The sequence below is a fragment of the Eschscholzia californica genome, unplaced genomic scaffold (assembly GCF_041429995.1).
Source record: "Eschscholzia californica isolate CP2 unplaced genomic scaffold, dmEscCali1.0.p SCAF_2, whole genome shotgun sequence".
Taxonomy (NCBI): Eukaryota; Viridiplantae; Streptophyta; class Magnoliopsida; order Ranunculales; family Papaveraceae; genus Eschscholzia; species Eschscholzia californica.
This window is the reverse complement of record NW_028238309.1, coordinates 44,403,489-44,425,924: the sequence shown is the minus strand read 5'-3', so window position 1 is coordinate 44,425,924 and position 22,436 is coordinate 44,403,489. Positions and strand designations below refer to the sequence as shown.

Genomic DNA, 22,436 nt, shown 5'->3' with positions numbered 1-22,436 from the left:
TGATGCACATAACTTCATTTAAATCGAGTAAATGGGTCATATGGATGAACAAAACTCAATTTAAATTGAGTAAATGGGTCATCAAAGGCTTATATACTTTTTTGTCGACTAATCCGTGCTTAGAAATCGGTATGAAAGTCTCACTACATATATATGTATACCCAAATTTTGGATCTTCCTTTTTCATCCATGGTTTTTTCTACTTTTAAGATGATCTAAACCAACAAAGAGGAGGATGATGTCAGTGGTGGTCAGGTGACGATCTAGCGACGTTCGTCAGTGTCGGAGGATTACGATGTGGTCAGGGAGATCTATGGACATGGATGAAAGAAGATTGGAAATCTAGATTTTGGATGGATAAGGGAGAAGAAGATAACAAATATAGGTTGACAAAACCAATTATTTATACCCACTCTGACCATGGCGTCAGTAGGTGTTTGGGGACAAAGGGGATTGACTAACGTCAATCTTCTCTCCTGGGTGCGAATAACACTTTGGCTGAGTGGGAGAACGAGTATTGGTAGATCGTGGAAAAAAAAGGTGGTGCTTCGTGAGGTGGTTGTGTTGATGTCATGGTGGAAGAGGTAAAGGCAACCAAATGATTGCCTATCACAAGATTAGCTGTTAGAAAAAATTGTCTTCGAATACACAAAGAAGATGAAAAGAAAAGGGATGGAGATAAGAGGCTTGAAACGTGTACTAGGTACACTTTCCTTAAAGCATTATTTGCCCCCTCTCACTCGAGATTAATTGAAGGTTACAAGGCAAATTGCTTTCCAAGATATGACAAGCCTTTGTGAAACTACACCAAATAACTTGTGGAGATTTCACTTAAGGAGCATTAGAACATAATGAGGATGGCAAAGGTTTTTCGATATTGTTTCTACATATTGTTTCATCAACTTCTAGTTTGTTTAGAGAAAACTTTATTTATAGAAAACAAAGAGACATTTTTCAAGTAGAAAATCTTTTCACAACAAGAGATATCTCTCCATATAATTTATCAAAAGATAAAACTATTAGACATAAATTTCAAATTCAAATATTATAAAAATTAATTTTTGATTTTATAAAATAGATTATTTAATAACTTGTCCAAAATTCCAACAATCCCCCACTTGGACAATCTACATACATTGTGTTATAGAATGCCCGGTTAAGTCATTCGTATATCATGAATCTCAACACTTATTCGTTATTTTATATGGTAATGTTTTTGAGATTATGGTACATAAAATCCATGAACCAATTAATCAACATCATATGTTACTGACATTTTATAAGTTGCATAAAATTAGGTGCGGGTGTATTTCGATTAATCAATGTTTTGGCTATGCACTATATGTGTTAGAGTACTACTGATTAATATTTGGAGTTATAGTGTATCAATGGAAAATAGATTATAATCTCTTTGACATAGATTTAGGTGCAAGAGCAAACGTATCTTATGTTTGATATATTTGTAATTGTTATAAGAGGCATGTCAACATATGTCTACGAGTAAATTTTAGTCACATGTAATACTACATAGTGTGAAGCATGTTCCTGCATAAACTTGACTCAATCATTGTGAAGATCATTAGATTGAAAATCTTCCATCAACTTTACAATGTTGTGCACCTAATTATCTTGGGATATTTAAAATATAATACCCAATGTCAAATAGTTAGATTTGGAATCTAGTGTAAAATGAACCAAGGAATGTGAGTATTTGAGAATTGATTTTAGTGAATTCTCAAACTCTCAATGATTCTACATAAGTTAAGTTATAAATTGGGTTTATTTGTGTTGTTCTCTTATTATTCAACACGAAACTAAAATAGTGAGGGTGTCTAATCTCTAATGTTTGACACAAAACTTGAAATAGTGGGGGTTAATATATTTGTTAATCAAGGAGGATTACATATATACTAACTTATAAATTCAAAATTGTGGGGGTAATTCATTTTCATGAGATACTTGAAAGAGATAATAAATTCAAAATTGTGGGGGTAATTCATTTTCATGAGATACTTGAAAGAGATAATAAATTCAAAATTGTGGGGGTAATTCATTTTCATAAGTTAAGTTATAAATTGGGTTTATTTGTGTTGTTCTCTTATTATTCAACACGAAACTAAAATAGTGAGGGTGTCTAATCTCTAATGTTTGACACAAAACTTGAAATAGTGGGGGTTAATATATTTGTTAATCAAGGAGGATTACATATATACTAACTTATAAATTCAAAATTGTGGGGGTAATTCATTTTCATGAGATACTTGAAAGAGATAATATATTCATATATTGAGATTATGATTTTTATGAGATTTAGAAAATCATTATCAACAAATTGGTAACAATCTTGACATTAGAGTGGCCAATCTAATATCAAGAGGATTGTTGTTACATGTTAAAAGAAGATCAATATTTTTCGATTCTAAACGAGATTTTGAAAAAAAAAAATAATATATTCAAAATTTGTTGAATATAATTAGTTTTTTTTTTATTTTGGAATCCAATATCAATTTGAAAATATGAGAAATTTTTTGAGAAAAGTTTATAATAGTGACAAGTCACTTGAATATGTATATATGGTAAATCAAATAAAAATGTAGACGTCAATGTGAAATACATAATTCAAGATGGAATTAATAGTGTTACATTTGCAAAATGTAAACATCATTTATCAAATCTCTGACGAGAAATATGCTTAAACTTTAACATCTAGAGAGAGGGGGTTGAAACTCTTCACATAAAAGTCACCATTGACGGCAACCCAACCTAACACTAGGAAATGACTAGTCTTAGGTTCAATGGGTAACAACAAGTCATTGATAAGTGGCTAGTTTCAACACTTAAATTTTATATCTAACCCTATCTAGGATGATAAGTGTTGGTTGTTACGATTTGAGGTTGAGTTTAAAACTCTTAATGAAGTTCAGTCAAGGACAAGTATCTCTAAAGTAGCAAAGATACTGGAAGAACTTCAACTATGTGAACTTAGAGGTGGTGCCGCCTCTCATTAGATTTAGAGTTTATCTAAGGATAGTTCATGAAACCAAGAAGTACATGGCCATATAAGTTCTAAGCGAGAAAAGTGTGGAGCAAAAGAACAAATGTATTGTGTGTGTGGTGTTACCGGTTTTACCCCAAGGAATAACTGGTTTAAACATGGCCATATAAGTGCTAAGCGAGAAAAGTGTGGAGCAAAAGAACAAATGTATTGTGTGTGTGGTATTACCGGTTTTACCACAAGGAATAACTGGTTTAAAGCTACAAGCTACCTGAGATTTCGATAAAACTTTGTGCACTTACACTAAGGTATGGTTCAAATCGAAAGATACCATACTTTATGCCCTAATACAGTGGCGAGGCCAGGATTTTTTTGTTGTGGGGGCACATTTAAGTGGAAAAAATAACAAATTAATCCGTTGCTTTTCGCTTAAAATATCTCCCCATCACAGTTTTGGGACCTCGTATATAGTATAACTAGTTTATGAAGAATTTAAGAAAATATCTCTTAGTTTATGAAGAATTTAAAGAAAATATTTCTGTTCAATATGTCGCGTACCTTTAATTATGTTAAATAAGATGAGACTAGAAAAAGAAAAATCATATTTTGTGTTATTTTGATGTCACAACTAAGAAAAAGATGAGAGTGTGACGACTTCGAAAAAAATATTGCGTAGACTACTAAAATTTAGTATAATATTTTTATTTTGTTTGTTTCCTATTCAGTTGGGATTAGAGTCAGGGGCGAGCCCACATAGGGGCCCGTGGGGGCGCAGGCCCCCACGACCCTAACGTGGCTCGTTAATGTTATGCGCATTTGTCGCTATATTATATACATATATATATATATATATATATATATTTATATATATATATACAATATTTCCGTTTTTCAAACTTAGTTCTTCCCTAGCTTAGTTGGTGAAGCGATTATGTTTCAACCTTGAGGTCAAGGGATCGAGTCCAACACACAACATTCTTTTTTTCTAGAAAATTTCTACTACTTACACTTTTTTTTCTAAAATATGTACTATAGTTGAAATTATTCTTTGGTTTAAGATGACTACTTATTAAAAATACATTATAAAGGTCATGCTTGGCTTAAAATTGGTTCTTATTAATTGAATAACTCAATTTTGACCTCCTCAAAGTGACCAACTAAATAAAATGACCTCGTAGAGATGATGAAATTTCTAAACGTCCCCCTTAATTATGATTTTGTCTGATTTTTTGGTGACTTGTATTTTGAATTTCAAAATGATCTTTTTTAGACTTTTGCTCTAGTAAACATGTTATTAGAAAGAAAACTTAATCTTCATATTTTCTTCAATTACGATCACTTCCTCTTCATCATCTAGCATCGTTCTGCTTAATCTTCACCATTATCTCTTCATCCCCTCCTTTGTTTTTTATTTCAGTATATTTTGGGAATCTAGTTGGAGGAAAGATCCTTGATCCATATTGAGCAGTGGCGTGGCTGAGATTTTGGGGGCCCGGTGCGAAATTTTGATCGGGGCCCTTAACAAAATAATAAGTATGAAAAAAAATAGAAACAAATGACATTTAAATTTTGAGTTTGACCATAATATGTTTAACGACATTATACAAAAAGGTATTATGCAAGAATTTATGCATAAACATATTATTTTTATAACTAATTTGTTTTTAAAAAACTTCGAAAATTTATAACGCAATAATGTATCAAAAATACAATTTCTTGCTAGACTACTACAATGGACAGTCGGAATAGTTTAATTGAAAAAAAGATAAATATGGGATTCAAAAAGTTACAAATAAACAAAGAAACAAAAAAATATATATAAATATATATTTCAAAAAGAAAAATAATAAATCTATAAGATATCAAGAAAAATTTGGGTGCAATAATTGTCTATCAAATTTTTTTTTTTTGTTGAAATTGGATGTCTATCCATTGTTATAGTAGCTTTGATGTGGAAGAGTTGCCTATACACTAAGTTAGTCTAGTACCTGGCCCAACAGCATGGAGTGTGCAAGGATAAAATATGAGAAAAAGTTAAACAATATAAGTGGGCGGAGGGATTTGAACCCGGGTGTTACGTGCTTTCAACGCACTTCCTACCAGGTTGACCACGCTTGTAACTTGTTTTAGTACAACATTCTTTAATATATGACGTCTCATAGCTTTATCATTACCAAATAGGGGCCCCTAGGGGTGAGGAGGCCCGGTGCGGTCGCACCTCTGGCACCTCCTCACCCACGCCCCTGATATTGAGAAAATTAGAGATTGATTGTTATACATCAAAATTACCACGAAATATCTAAACTATAAATAAAATTTTGTTAAGAATTTGCTTTTCGCTTCTAGCTTGATCGTGTACAGTGGAATTCTTTCATTACCTATAACAAAGAGGTGCCCCCACTCATAAAAGTTTCTGGCTTCGCCACTGATTAGAGTTGGAACAAGTGTATGGAGGTGGTAAGAGAAGTTAATTTTGAATTAAACATAAATAATTAAGAATTTAAAGTAACTTTATTGGTTACTGTGGTGAATTAGGGTTTTTTTTGTTTTTATAGAACCAAAAAGTAGATGGTGACTTGGTGTGTTACTTAGACGGTAATTAATTGAGTTGTACATAAAATGGGCAGTCATTAATGAATGGATTGGCATTTATTAATTGGGTTGGGTTATTGAATAGGTGGGCTGTGTTAATAATGGACTGGTTAGGATTAATTTGGATACTTACTGGGGTAGACTAAAGGCACCATTAAAAATTAAAAGAGCTTACATTTGGGCCTGTGGGGGCATGTGCCCCCATGGGCCCCTATGTGGGCTCGCCCCTGCCCTAATACTAATATATTTAGTTTGGCAAAGGAGTTTTATTAATACAGGTTATCAATTACGGAGACTGTTTTCTATCATTTTGTTAGAATGTACCCCGCTAAATCCATCTTCTTTATGGGATAGGTTTGCACTTAACATTTGTGATGATCTTGCACATCAACTTCGTACTACACGAGGTATTACAGAACGGACAAACTCTCAAATACGAGATTTCGGATTACACCTCCTTAACGAAATCCTATTAGAGTATGGTAAGACTCTAAAAGACGATTTCCCATCTATGCCTCAACCGCATCTACAATGACATCGAATTTCAGGCAATCATTTTATGTGGGAGCTAATGCAACTACAAACATCAATTAATGAAATTGAATTGACTTCAAAAGTTAATCTTCTCAATAGTGAACAAAGACACGCTTTTGAGTCTATTATTCAATCTGTAAGTAACAATGAAGGATTACTATTTTTTCTCAACGGTGGTGCTGGACCAGGAAAAACTTTTTTATACAATACAATTGCAGCAACATGTCGAAAAAATGGCAATATTGTTATTACTGTCGCTTCATCTGGTATTGCCTCATTACTATTGGTTGGAGGGAGAACAACTCATTCAACTTTTCGTATTCCTCTAGATGTGCATGAAGACTCTGTTTGTAACATTGGTAAGCAAACATCGCTTGCTGATTTATTCCGAGCTTCAAAATTGATTATATGGGATGAGGTCCCAATGCAACACAAATATTGCGTTGAGGCTGTTGATCGTTCCCTCCAAGATATTCGTAACAACAATAAGCCCTTTGGTGGATTAACTGTTGTACTTGGTAGCGACTTCCGTCAAATACTTCCCGTTATACCAAAGGGAGTCCGCGAGCAGATAGTAGGAGCCTCATTAAGGAGATCATTTCTTTGGATCAACATTAAGGTGTTCACTCTATCACAAAACATGCGTCTCCAATCGGATGATGCCGATAATCACATGTTTCGAACTTTCCTTCAACAAGTATGTTCTTTACCTCATTTTCATAATGTGTTTGTTGCCATTTCCTTTTTAATTTTACACATGTTTACATGCAAGTAATATTTTATATATCGCATATTTTACTTTCTTTTGTAGGTAGGAACAAATGAGTCAGAAAATTTCTGTTACCTTCTTACCTTCATAGATGTCTTACTCTAGAAGAACTCATAAATGAAATTTATCTTGAGTTAAATTTGGTTCAAAATCTTACGATCGATTATCTTACAGAACAAATTATTTTGTCTGCACGGAACGAAGATGTCTCATCTATAAATATATCAGCTTTAAGCCTAACTCCAGGTGAAATGATCACTTACCTAGCTGCTGACAAATTGGATGAAACTGAAGATAACAACTACTCTTTTAATGTTAGCTACTCAACCGACTTACTCAACTCGCTTAATCCTTCAGGATTGCCACCATTCAAGTTGCAAATAAAAGTCGGTTGTCCAATTATGTTGCTAAAGAATCCTTCTCCTAAAGATGGACTATGCAATGGAACTAGATTGATGGTTGTCAACTGTGCGATGCGAATTTTTGAAGCTAAAATCCTAACTGGTGATAAACGTGGTAACACAGTATTTATTCCTAGAATCTCTTTATCGCCAAGTTCTTCTGAATTGAACATTCACTTCACAAGGCGTCAGTTTCCTGTTTGATTAGCTTATGCAATGACAATAAACAAGTCTCAGGGCCAGTCAGTCACACATGTGGGAATTGATCTGCGGTCTCCAGTATTTAGTCACGGACAGTTATATGTAGCTCTGTCTAGGTGCACTAACAACAAGAGGGTTTATATATTATTGCCTTAACAATCTCCTTTCTTTAGTACAACTAATGTTGTTTACAGTGAAGTTTTATTATAATTATATTATGTATTACAAAATAATTTTTTACTTCACCTTTAACATCATTAGGTAATAATATTAAATATTAAACTTTCCCTCTTTACTAGAGAGTAGAAAATCCGTGTTTCATCTTGCTGAGGACTGATTCAGAAGTTTTTGATGAATTACAGAATGCATTTCGTTGCCATGCATCTTCGACCACTATCCATAATTGTTGTTAAAGGCAATGTTTACTAATATTGAACTTTGTACTTTCTATTACATCTTGCTTTTGGAATTTCTTGGAAATGCCTCCGCAGATACACACGTCGTGAATAACGATCAACTCCCTATGCATCTAGGTTTTCATTGATATTAAGAAGATGCACTATTTATAATTCCTCATTCATCTAACCTACAGATGAATTCTCTTTGATTATTCGCGACCTCTAATGCAAAATTATTTCTTTGATGTATTATATGTAACTTCCAACTATCTCAAAGTGCAGTGATATTAGATTGTTATCACTCAAATTAAAATTGTCTATTCTAATATTTCAGGGGGAGAGGTAGCTTCAAATTTAACCTAGTCATATGAGGGGAACTACAAACACCGCTCTCCGAATGAGAAGTTAGCGAGCGGGTTTCCAAAACAAGTCCCCTGCTTCTTTTTGGTACTTGCTTCTCTTGGGGGATAGCTATAGTTTCACTCAAGTAAAAAATGAACTTTAATCTTTGCTTAAAAAGTTTCGTACTGATGTTTCTCTTGCTTAGATAGTGTTTCATTAAATATCAATGTGAAACTGAAATGGTTTTGTGTTGCTTAGAAAGTGTAATGTAGATCAATTTCGGTTTTTCGTTCTTTTGGGTGTGAGTTGTTAACGATTTAGAAATTTGAATTGCAGTCCCACTACTGTGTGTTTGATTAATGATATTAGTTCATGCTGGAATTGCCTGGAAATGATAACTCTTGGTGAAAGAACATCCAATCGCTTATATATGTCCAACTGTTTATAAAGATGGAATGGTAAGAGTAAGAGTAAGAGAAGCTAAAACCCAACTTGCTACTAACCTTCTCTAATTGGCTGCAGATATATCATTATTCCGCTTATTTTTAGTCTCACCAGTTAGGTTGCCATCTCGAAGGTACATTCGTTTTTTTTTTTTATCTTTAATCGTCTACATTTAAATGTTTATTACTTATAGAGTTCCTCCAATTTCATTGTTGAATTGTTTAAGAACTTTAAACTTTGATTAAAAAGTTTCGTACTGATCTTTCTCTTGTTTGCATAGTGTTTGATTCAATGTCAATGTAAAACTGAAATGGTTTTATCTTTCTTACAAAGTGTAATGTATATCGGTTTCGGATTTTCCTTCTTTTGGGTGTGAGTTGTCAGCGATTTAGAAATCTGAACTGCAGTCCACCTGTTTATAAAGATGGAATGGAAAGAGTAAGAGAATCTAAAACCCAACTTGCTACTAACCTTCTCTTATTGGTTGCAAATATATCATTATTCCGCTTATTTTTAGTCTCACCAGTTAGGTTGCCATCTCGAAGGTACATTCGTTTTTTTTTTTTTTTTTTAATCTTTAGTCATCTACGTTTAAATGTTTATTACTTACAGAGTTCCCCCCAATTTCATTGTGGAACGGTTAGAAAGTATAATGTATATCAGTTTCGGATATTCCTTATTTTCAGTGTGAGTTGTTAACGATTTAAAAATCTAAGCTACAGTCTCGCTACTGTTTATTCCAGGTTCTTTATTACTAACTATTAGACATGAGATGGGGCAGAAAATGCTGAACGCCCAGGTAGTTCAACTCCAAAACAAGTTGAGAATTTCGTACATTTTACATCAGCAGAGGCATGTGTTGTTGGTCTGATGGAGGCAGCAGAATCTTTTGCTTTCGGTGAATCTGAACTCAACAATGCTGGAAAATTAGTGTTCTAGGTATTTAGTTGGTCTAATAAATGGACAAATATTAATTTTTATTCCAGTTGGACCACTTGGTTATGTCTACTTATTTATCTTACATTTTCTCCTGTTGCATAGTATCTGAAGCTGGGATAACTTCCCAACACCAGAGAATATAGTAGATGAAGGCGTCCCAGAAAATGACGAGTTTGCGCTCGGATCAGAGCCAATACCTTTAAAATGGCCCATGAAGCCAGAGAATCTATATTCCGAGTTGTTTGGTCCTGAAGATTCCTGGTATGATACACTGCCAAAGGGCTTTAATTTAAACATAAGTTTTCTGTTCTGGAAATGAAATTATAATATCTATGTTTGTTTACTTCCATCCTCTCAAGTGGTTCTGTATATTGACACTTAACTTTAATGTTTATAGTTATCAACATTTGCGACAATGTGAATGCCACTTTTGGTTGGATAACATCATCTTCTCTGGCTTACATATGTGGATAGTAGCCATTTCCCAAGATGAGTATTTACTGGTTAGTGGGAGGGAGTACCCTGTCATTAAAGAGTTAACTTTTATTTCTTTCCGTCGGTTCAATCACTAAGGCGTGCGTTTGGTGAACGTGTTCGAGCCAAATTTTTAATTAATAATAATGTAATTAATTTTTTGATCATGCTAATTGAAATATTTTAGAAGTGAAGAAATATTATTTTCGTATGATACATTTTAATTTCCACAACATTATATCGACACTGAAAATTAAAAAACAACAACAACAAAAAGTCATCTTCTTTATATTACTTGAAAATTTACGTCATTTTTAAAACATTTCATATTTTACCTCTTCCTCTGAAATAAATCCCAACCTCATGTTCGCCGTTTATATATGTTCAAATGCGTTAAGTGTTTCAAGATAGTTCCGTGCCGGAAGCACGGGCTATAACCTAGTATAATATTAAAACCCATTGAATAAAACCCTAATAATGGATGGATTATATTAAGGACAAAAAGAAGTATATGACAATATCATTGACTCACCTTTTCTGGAACAACAACCCACTGGAGTTCTTGTCGGAGGACGACAAGGAGGAATAGAAATGGAGAGGGAGAATTTGTGTAGGGCTGGGGAGGTTTTATAAGGGATGGGTAAGTCGGAAAGCCCTTGGTGTGGGAAGTGTATAGGGGCACCAACTAGATTTTCCATTAGCACCTCCCACATGTTAGACGGATTTGTTTCAAACTCTTAAATGTGATAGTCTAACACCGCTCGCGAGAGTGTTTGGAACGTAGACTATAAGCGTACTCTAAAGCTTAGTAAGTGGCACCGTCTTTTTTTTTAGAATCAAACTTCATTTAAAGGCCAAAAGGCTAATGAGAATTACATCATGAAATTGAAAAACAAAGACACAACCAATACAGACAAACAAGTCAAAGTATACCTACTTGGGGTGCCTTTAGAGTTACTTGGTCCAAATAGGTGAAACCATCACCTTAATGGAATTTTAAACCTACACACTAATGTCCAATATCGTTTACCTTAATTCTGTGCTCAGTTATATTGCTTTTCCCATACAAAAGAAAAGGTGAACAGAAAATTGTTTTTTTTTTCTTATTCTTTTTGTTAAATCTCTTCCCTTATTTTTTTTTTTTTGAGAAATCGACTATGATCTATGTTAGTCCTCAGTTCCACAACTATGCCCTTGCACTTTTTTAACTACTTTTTGCAAAGGTCTTTTGTCCGTTAAAAATCTCAATGCCCTCTGATATTACTGCAGTAGTGAAAGAATGAATTCCGCTTTATATTGAAACTTTGTTTGCCTTCTCTTAACTTATTTTTGCGTTCATTTTCATGTAATTTTGTTAGTCTATTTATATAATGGGATGATTATTCATGACTCATTTTTGTTTGTTTATCATTTGGGTTCTTTTTTGTCTTAATTTTTCTTTGCAATAATAGTTTAAAACCCTAATTCAGTCTGCTTTATAAATCTCATAGAATTTTTAATTAATGATCGTCGCCTCGTTGGCAAGAGTTATGTTGAAACAAAGGTAGTTTCCATGTATGAGTCTTTGATTTTATCATAAGTGCTCCTTCACTTTTTTTTAATAAATATTTAAATTTTATCATCATATTAAAAAACGTTTTCATAAAAAAGAAAGAGAGCTCTAATCATCTTATATTTATATTTTACTAAATTATTTTTTTAATAAATATTTATTATCTTAATTCAAATAAAGGTTTTTTTTAATAAAACTTTATTAAACTGTTTTATTCGAATTACTGTTTTCAATAATACCCCTTATGACATAGATGCTCTGTTTACCGTTTTTAATAATACCTCTTCCCCCAATAATTATATCGGCATGACTATAATATGAATTTTGAAGTAAGTACCAGTAATATTCAGCCATTATTTTCATAGAGGGATTTGTTCCATGTTTTTGCCTGTAGAGTCTTGCGTGTAATACAATGCATCACAAAAAATATAGCATTGCTTAAAAGTTGCCTTGATTAAGACAGTAAACTCCATTTGGAAGACGCAAATAACTCTCCACTTGGCATTGGGAACAACATGATTTCCATACCCGTCGAATCCATCGTGCGACATGTATAAAGCTTCGTTCGTAAGCACTCCTATAAACGTAGTCCCCTTACTAATTATTGACTCACAAACTAATGTTGATAAAGTTATATTTGTTTGGATATTTTTAATAAAGCTTTATTAAAATACTTTTATTTTAATAAAGTATTTTAATAAAGATAATTAATATTTATATAAAAAAATTATTTTAATAAAATTTATTACTCTATAAGGTATACCAAGAAACGTTTTCACAAAAAAGAAAAAGAGTGCTCTAATCATCTTATATTTATATTTGTAATAAATTTTACTAAACTATTTTTTTGATAAATATTTATTATCTTAATTCAAATAAAGGTTTTTTTGATAAAACTTTATTAAATTGGGATGATTAATACTATGCAATAGTAACAACCTAAAAGTAAACTATTTCATGGAAATAGGTTCTCTAAGGAATTAAAGTCATGGAATTATACTTCGTACCATATCAAACACACCCTTAAATGAAGAACAAACCTTAGATCTCTTAGATGTAGAACAAAACTGAGGCATGAATGAGAGAATATACCTCGAATAAGGCTTCCGGTGTTGTCGTCGTCCATGTCGGTGGCGTAAGCCATAGCCACCTTTAGACGACACAGGTACTTGTCATTTGTCAATGGTTGGGGAAAGTCGTAGAGTAACAATTTGCTTCCAGCCAACGTGCCTCGACTTCCAAGACAATTATTAATAAAGATTAACTAATTAAGATTTATTTAATTTATTCATCTTAATAAAGATTTATTAAAAAATTATTTAATGAAAAGGATTCAGTACGGTTTCTATAATCTTAATAAGATTGCTCAGTTTCATTCCGTTTATAATTCTTTGAGACACAACTCTATTATGTCGGTATCAATTTTGTTTAAGTTAATTGTATTTTTAGTATTTAGATATCAATTTTGTTTTTACATTTTTATTATATTTGAAAAAATTGTATTAGAGTTTGATTACATTTTTATTATTTAGTTATCAGTTTTGTTTCAGTTAATTTTGACAATTTTTTAATTTAGGTATCGCTTTTTAATTTTTTATACACTTCATCTACCTTGAATAAGACCTATCGAAAATAGACATAATACAGAAGCGAAATTCAAAAGAAACGAAATAAAATTAATCAAGAGACAGAGTTATATTAGATTATTTGCTTCATAAGCATTTTGTTCACTTTATCGATCTAATTCACAATTGTGTTGAATAGGTGGTTCAGTTAAGATGCTTTAAACACACATAAATAAAAAATCAGATTCACTCCAGAACCGATTTATCAGTATACTTAATTAAGAGACAGAAATCAGAAATTATAAGGTATCAAGGTAAAGAAAAGGCCGGTGTCACGGGAAAATAAAGAAATTTTCCAGGATGTGAAGTTTTGGGTGGAAACAAACAAAATTACAACTTTTTGTTTCTCCCAAACAACCAAAACCTAATACTTTTCAGCTTCTTCTTCCTTTCACCTACTACCACCATCTCCGGCGACCCTCCGACGAACCACCATTTCTGGCGATAATTTTTTTTTTCTCCTCTCCATCTCCGGCGAGAGGGAGGCCCAAACATTTGGGGTTGTAAACAGAGTTAAAGTTTTGAATAGTGTTTATAGGAGAATTGTATTATAAGATTTTCTAGAATGGGAATATTATTTTAAAACTGAAACACGAAATAGCTCATTGGGATTACTTCTACTGTTTTTTTTTACGGCCACCAAGTGATAATTTCCCGGTAAGACCGGGGTCGATCCACAGAGATTAGTCAAATATGTTCCTAAACTCAGAATTAGTACGGTTTTTGGTTTTGATTTGGTTTTGGTGATAAAATATTAAAATAAAATAACGGAAATCAAAATGAACTCAAATGGGGGGAGAGGACCTAGGATTTCGAATCCATTCTAATCATGGATAAACATCGACTTAAATTTCATGTCTTTTATGAATCAAAATATTAAGTTCTTATCAACTCTAACTATTACCTATCAACTAGCAAGTATCCACCATTAAAGAATCTAACCTAAACATGGTGGATCAAGCTTCAAGAAGCATAAGTAATGAAAGACAAGTCACGATTCAATTATCAACTAACAACTAAGAAGTATTAATCATTAAAGGTGTCATTCTAAATATGATAAATCAACTTAAGAGTATTAGCCGATGAAGAAATCATGAACAAAGTCTAAAAGAAATCAATACATGAAGCACTTAATCTATCAAAATAATCGTCTAAGAAATATGCATAATTAGAACTTCATCATAACCTTAGTCAGAGAGAATTAGCAATCCATGATCAACGAGATTAAAACAAATATGACAAATAAGAGAGGAAAGGGAAGAACAACTAAACTTCTTTTTGCTGATTTCCTGTCTGGCAGCCAAACGCTTCCCTGGAGAAAATAATTTTCCAACGTCAATGGAAAATTATATTCCAGCAACACTTCTTAACCAAACACGGTCTTCTTCTCCAACAAAATCTCTCTCTCTATTGTTTCTCTCTTTTTCTATTTCAATATGAATCAGCTAACACCAAGAAATTGAAATTGAAGATTGTATTATATAAAGAATTAAATTACAATCCTCTCTCTCTCTCTATACAAATCACTCTCACTCTCTGTTTGCGTTTCTCAATTTCTACTCTGTTAGTACTCTCTCTCACAAAAAGAACTACACAAGAAGAAGAAAACAAGATAGATGATTCTCTGATTTATAAAAGAGGAGATAAAAATACACTTAGGAACTCTCTCTCCCCTTCTCTCTCTAATATATCTGTTTAATTGAGCTCCAAAGAAGATTTGACCCCCAAAGATGAGATATCCCCTCTCTTGCTCTTTGTTCTGTTTTATAATAGTAGAGGAAGAAGAAAGCAGTTTCCTCTGTCCAAAAATATTCTCTTCAAATCTCTTTCCACAACCGAGAGATTTTTCTCTCACTAAAATCTTTATCTCAAGCTCTCGGATATCTTCTTACCATCTCTGTCTTCAAGAAAATACCTAGGTCATTGATTCCCAATCAATTTTTCTCTAGTTTCCTTTTAAAACTTCTCTCTCGATCAATCTTTCTTGCCTACAATATATGTTTTCTCTTGCATATAAAGAATAAAGAAGAGAAAGAAAGAGATCCACTGTTGCCTTCCATTTCTATGATATATTTCCAAATACCCATTAACTTGCTGTCTCCAATGTTCCTGTTGATAAGATTTAAAATGGAATTCCCAAGAATTTGGGTTCAATCCACGTGAGATTTGCTGGTTGTGGAATGACCACGTACTTCACGACGCAACTTAAGAGATATTACATGCTTTATGGTTGTTTCCTGTCACATGAAAGAAGGCCGTTGGATGTCCCAAAATAAGGATCTGGATGGTAGGTCAGCTCGGGAGTACATGAATTAAATGTGGGCCAGTGCATTGAATTGAAGCCTTGACAAACACGAGGTATTGTGAAGTAAGGGTGGGAATTTAGCCCGGGAGCCCGAAACCCGATCCGGAACGCCCGAGTCCGAAAGAGAAACGGACTGCCCGAAGCCCGAGATGGGCACTACCCGCCCAGCCCGTTTGAATTTGGTGGGCGGGCTTGGGCTCTCCTTAAAAAAGCGTTACCCGAGTTACAAGCCCGACCATTAAGCCCGTTTGAGATAACCCGAATTACCTAAGACGTTAGATCATGATATCATGTCCCAACCGTTAGATTATGAGACTATTTTTAGGGTTTCTCTATAAAGGGTTACAATTTTTACCCTAAATTTTTACATGGCAGACAAATCTAGAGAGAAGTTGGAGACAGAGAGAGGGAGAGAGAGAGGATTCAGGATCTGCAGTCCGAAGAGCTTCAAGCCACTTGAGAATAGTAAATGAAATATGAGGGAAAAGTTTTCCTGACTAGCATCAAACCAAAAATTTCATCAAGATAAAACATCTTTGAAAATATGCAAGAAATAGTAATCCAACAATGAAGATGACAAATCATGAATAAGTAGACCATTGTTTCAAAGCACTAACCTTCAACTTTGATTGTGCATAAGTATGAAACTCTCAGATCATGAAAACCCCAAATGAGGCAATCTTTAATAGATCTTTATCTCTTTTCATCTATTTTTCGTAATATTCTCTCTACTCTCCTTTCTTATTTTCAGTAAATATTTCTTTTCTAAGAGCCTTAAATTTCTTTTCATGTAAAGTAGAAACAATATATTAACTTTTCAGTCTTGATGTAGATCTGTAAGATAGAATTTCATGTGTATATGGATCTATTTATCTTTCTCTCTTGAAAATGATAATTCAGAAGATGAAATGTGTATCCTCATGTCTCATGTGTAACTTTTTTTTAATAATTTTGGTGTTAATCTATGACTTCTCTACTAATTTCGATATTAATCTACGAATGGTTAGATCTATCTAGGGTTAGTTTTTTTTTTTTACAAAAAAAATCTCTCCAAAGATGGGCAACCCGATACCCGGCCCGCCCGTAACCCGATATGCCCGTCGTGGGCTAGTACCCATGGCGGGCTCTGTGCAAGAAAATATTGTTTATGCCCGGCCCGAGCCCGCCCGATAAGTCAATTGATCATTGAGATATGGTACCCGAAACGCCCGAGCCCGGACTAGAGGTACCCACGGGTGCCCGAGCCCGGCCCGTTTCCCACCCCTATTGTGAAGCGTGGCCAGACAAAGTACAGCTTAGCTCACGTCCATGACCATCAGATTAAGGACGCGTGTTGATGTTGACGCTCTCTCGACTGGATACATCGCGGCACCTAATATTAAGTTGCAACGTAGTTCAGAAGACGCCACGTGAGCCTGCTATATCCCGCGTGCAAGAAGACGTCTCGAAATGATCCCACTAGTCAACAACATTTGACTAAAACTTTGACCAGTTATAATCCTCCAATCGGGACTCTGATTTGACTTCTGTTTTCACCCACGAGTTCGTCTTGGACTCGTCTTCCCATCCGAGCATAAACATTATCCAAAATTACCATGCTACCCTTGTCACCAAATGACCAAAATGCCCCTAACATCAATTTCTCCCGATTTCAACTGTTTTTCACACTGAACCTTGTAAAGACACCAGAGAAAGAAAAAAACAAGTAATTCATCAGAGTAACTGCTCGATATGACTAACTAACCCGAGTTAAGAGATTCAGATGGGACATTTTCATGTCTCATCAACTCACTCTGGTCATACATCTTTTATTAAGAATTTGGGTATTCTATTTTGATAAGATTTAAAATGGAATTCCCAAGAATTTGGGTTCAATCTACGTGAGATTTGCTGGTTGTGGAATGACCACGTACTTCACGACGCAACTTAAGAGATATTACATGCTTTATGGTTGTTTCCTGTCACATGAAAGAAGGCCGTTGGATGTCCCAAAATAAGGATCTGGATGGTAGGTCAGCTCGGGACTACATGAATTAAATGTGGGGCAGTGCATTGAATTGAAGCCTTGACAAACACGAGGTATTGTGAAGCGTGGCCAGACAAAGTACAACTTAGCTCACGTCCATGACCATCAGATTAAGGACGCGTGTTGATGTTGACGCTCTCTCGACTGGATACATCGCGGCACCTAATATTAAGTTGCAACGTAGTTCAGAAGACGCCACGTGAGCCTGCTATATCCCGCGTGCAAGAAGACGTCCCGAAATGATCCCACTAGTCAACAACATTTGACCAAAACTTTGACCAGTTATAATCCTCCAATCGGGACTCCGATTTGACTTCTGTTTTCACCCACGAGTTCGTCTTGGACTAGTCTTCTCATCCGAGCATAAGCATTATCCCAAATTACCATGCTACCCTTGTCACCAAATGACCAAAATGCCCCTAACATCAATTTCTCCCGATTTCGGTTGTTTTTCACACTGAACCCTGTAAAGACACCAGAGAAAGAAAAAAAACAAGTAATTCATCAGAGTAACTGCTCGAAATGGACTAAATAACCCGAGTTAAGAGATTCAGATGGGACATTTTCATGTCTCATCAACTCACTCTGGTCATACATCTTTTATTAAGAATAATAGAAAATTTATATTACAGAATGTCCTTAGAGTTCCTCAAGCATCTCAAAACTTACTTTCTGTTCGTGAATTTACCACTGATAATAACTGCTCCTTAACCTTTGATCATTTTGGATATTATGTGAAGGACCTTCACTCGACCAAGATTCTTTTCCAAGGGCCAACTAAAGTTGGTCTATATCCTATCTCATTTCCTCCCACTACTCATGTCCTTTCTGCTCAGAGTATAGATGTGTATCTGTGGCATTGAAGACTTGGGCATCCTTCATTCCAGTCACTTCAGAGACTCAAATCTTTTATGTTTCCTAATAATGCTTCTATGAAACCTAGATTCTGTAAAATTAAGACTTTGAGGATTGATGGAGGTGGAGAATTCCTTCATTCCTCATTTAGAGAGATGCTCCAAATTGCAGGCATCACACATCAAATGTCTTGCCCACACACCCCTGAGCAAAATGGGGTGGCTGAATCAAAGCACAAACATCTGCTTGAAGTGGCCAGAACCCTCTTAATTCAATCACATCTCCCTCGAAATTACTGGTTGGAGTCCTTATACACTGCCAATTTTCTTATAATTAGACTATCTACTAAGTCTATAAACTTTCAAAATCCCATCCAATTGCTTTACCGTGAGTCTCCCGATTATGATTTTCTCAAAGTCTTTGGATGTTCCTGCTATCCTTGGTTATGCATTTGATCATAAAGGGTATAAATGTTTAGATATCTCTATTGGTCGAGTGTATATATCAAGAGATGTTATGTTTAATGAATCACATTTTCCTCATTCAGCCATCTCTCCCGCTTCTCTACCTTGCCCTTCCTTACATTCTCCACCTATACTGCATTCTTTACCAACTCAAACACAGCCTTCATCTTCCCCTATTCAACCATCTCCAATACCAACACACCTACCATCTCCTATTCAACCATCTTCAACACTACCACATCATGATAGATGACATGGCAGAGAGAGGTGATGAGATGGAGGAGAGAAAGTAACATACATTTAACGGTAACAGAAAAAAGGGAACCTTCTGAGTATTTTTGATAAAGTAGGGGGTTTTGTGGGAAGCTGGTCACAAAGTAAGGGGTCTTTCGAGAAATAACCCTTTTTAAAATTACTGAAGAAAACAAGAAAAACAAGCAGAAAAGGGTTAAGGAGATAATAAAGGTAAATGAAATGTTGATGCTCTTGAAAGAAGGTTTTCCTTAAACGATTAAAGAACTTTTGAACTTCAAACTTCTGCCTTGTTATAATGGTTCGATCTTGGAAAGTCAATGGCAACAAAAATAACAAAGATATCACCAACATTACCCTGTTTTTATTTCTACTAATCTTAGCAACCATAACGAACAACAACAACTTAAATCCACAAACAGATGGAACCCAAGTTCCAAAATACCGAATTTCTCTTCCATCACTATCTAAACTTTGAGCATTCAGTTGTTGCTCATGATGAATGATTTTGATTTTCAATAAAGTGAAGGAAATCTTTGGTTGTCTGTTATGAATTGTAATAACGAAAGGAAGATAATATTTTCCTAATCGTTTTAAAACAATTGGATTTAACACTTTATAAGATATTTTCTTATTAACAACAATCAAATAACTAGCTAATACCTTAATTCTTTGAAGATAGTTAGTCACCTAAGAATCACCTCTTTTTATGCTCTAAATTTGTTCACTAGGATACGAAATCTTTGCTTCATATTCTTCGACATAGATTATCTCAAGAAATTTCCGTATTTCTATATTGATATGGTTAAGCCCAATAGGTCCGAAGATACTGATCTAGTGAAAGTTGATTTCATACAGGATTTGACAAAACTATCAACTTTCAGTATCTTCCTCTAGATGAAGAAGATTGAGAGGACGACGCCATTGACAGGAAGAAAATCACAGTTAATAGAAAGAGAAAGAAGATGAAGATACAAAAGAAACTAGTATCGCCTTCGCTCTGATACCATGTTAGAAACTGGACTCAAGCGAAAAAAAGTTCATTTTATTCAATTTTATCAATCAAACGTTTATAGATGATCCGAGATTCCGAGCTATTCATTAGCTTTAATAAGAGTAATGGAATCAACTTTCAAAAAAAAAACTCTGTTACGAACTCTATAGGCACCTCTCTTAGATTTTCTGCAGGCACCACATATTTGAGATGACTTATTTTCTTACCCTTCAATTACCAGCATCATCTTTATTCTCTTACAAGTTGGGCTTGTTCTTGCAACAATAGAAAAAAAAAAGTTGGGCTTGTTATTTAATTAGAGCAGTTTATATTGACATACATAATAATGAAAAACAAAAGACACACAACTACATATAGGACGCCAAGCCAACAACTGGTAGCCGAGTTGGTTAGTGCATATATTTCGCAATGTGGAGGCCTTCGATCACATGGAAGCGCAAATTTAGGAATATTGAACTTGATTATAAATAACGTAGTTTCCGTAGGCTTTAGGCCATTTAATTTCGTGTGACCTAAATTTATCGTGCTTATCACATTGTATCGATGTATTCAAAAAAAAAAATAGTGTCATTGAAGATACATATATAGTTGCTATTAACGGACCACTACATATACTGATACCGATCTTTTGAAACTTATATTTATATTACATCCTGAAGTAAGTCACATAGGGGTGGCATGATTATCAGTTGTTTCTGAGGATTTATTACGTAACAAAGATGTTCATGAATAATAAGTTAGGGTTGTTATTGAAGGAAACAAGTCTATCTTAACAGATATAATAATATGAAAAACAAATCAAAGGAACCAGTAAGGACAATTGCAATAATTGAAAAAATGTTTATTGAGAAAAATTGGAACATACTCATGACATAAAATGAAAAATTAATTACTCCCATTAGGAAGGAAAGCAATATGCAATTTTTCATTAGAACAAACAGACACATCATACTTTATAAGCTTAGTAGCACTGGAATGGGAATCAAGAAAGGAGAAATCTTGTAGCCTCTGGGAACAACGGACACTTTTAGGTAAAAACACCCTCTGGTAGAGCAATTGTAACGTGGCGGATAAATTGTAGTTATTGGACTAGTTAGGACTTAGGAGGGGGTGATAAATAATAATAGTAGGGCTGTGATGGAGAATGATATTCATATTTGGGAGCTACTATGAGCCACCGGCAGTAATTTCTAGTAGTATGCTGGTGGTGGTGGAGAGTTGTATACATATTTAGGAGCAACTGCTGGTGAAGGAGGTGGTGGAGAATTGTAGTAGTATGGTGAGGGTGGTGGCGGAGAGTTGTATTCATATTTCGGAGCAACAATCGGTGAAGGTGGAGGTGGGGATTTGTAGTAGTATGTTGGTGGAGGTGGAGAGTAGTATGTTGGTGGTGGTGGAGAATTGTATACGTATTTTGGAGCAACAACAGGTGAAGGAGGTGGTGGAGATTTGTAGTAGTATGCTGGTGGAGGTGGAGATTTGTAGTAGTATGTTGGTGGTGGCGGAGAATTGTATACGTATTTGGGAGCGACAACAGGTGAAGGAGGTGGTGGCGATTTGTAGTAGTATGCAGGTGGTGGTGGAGAGTTGTATACATATTTGGGAGCAACAACAGGTGAAGGAGGTGGTGGCGATTTGTAGTAGTATGCAGGTGGTGGAGAGTTGTATACATATTTGGGAGCAACAACAGGTGAAGGAGGTGGTGGCGATTTGTAGTAGTATGTTGGTGGTGGTGGAGAATTGTATACATATTTGGGAGCAATAACAGGCGAAGGTGGTGGTGGGGATTTGTAATAGTATGTTGGTGGAGGTGGAGATTTGTAGTAGTATGTTGGGGGTGGTGGAGAGTTGTATACATATTTGGGAGCAACAACAGGTGAAGGAGGTGGTGGCGACTTGTAGTAGTATGCTGGTGGTGGTGGAGGAGACTTGTAGTCATAACTAGCATAATGATGTGACTTTGCCGGTGCGGGTAGAGGTTTGTGTTCTTGACCAGAGGGAGTGTACTTTGGTGGTGGTGGAGGTGAAGTGTAATGGTACGCAGGAGGTGGTGGTGGTGAACTGTAAGCGTCTGTGTGGAGGGTCGCTTCTACATCTAGAACCGGTTTCTTTGGAGTTTCGGAGTAAGTGTAAGGGTTGTCGGCCAAGACAACTGTAGCTACCAAGCAGATAGCCAAGGCACGAACCAGACAATGCATAAGCCGTGCCATTTTGGACAGTGAGATGAAAAGAATTGGTTGGTTGTGGTTTATT

General features: G+C 34.9%; 1 protein-coding gene across 1 annotated transcript; it reads right to left on the bottom strand.

Moving 5' to 3' along the window:
* Positions 1-21,009: 21,009 nt before the first annotated feature.
* On the bottom strand, positions 21,010-22,436 carry LOC147558225 (uncharacterized). The gene has a single exon (XM_086664598.1). The coding sequence runs from the start codon at positions 22,391-22,393 to the stop codon at positions 21,374-21,376; it is 1,020 nt and encodes a 339-aa protein (XP_086520724.1). The 5' UTR covers positions 22,394-22,436; the 3' UTR covers positions 21,010-21,373.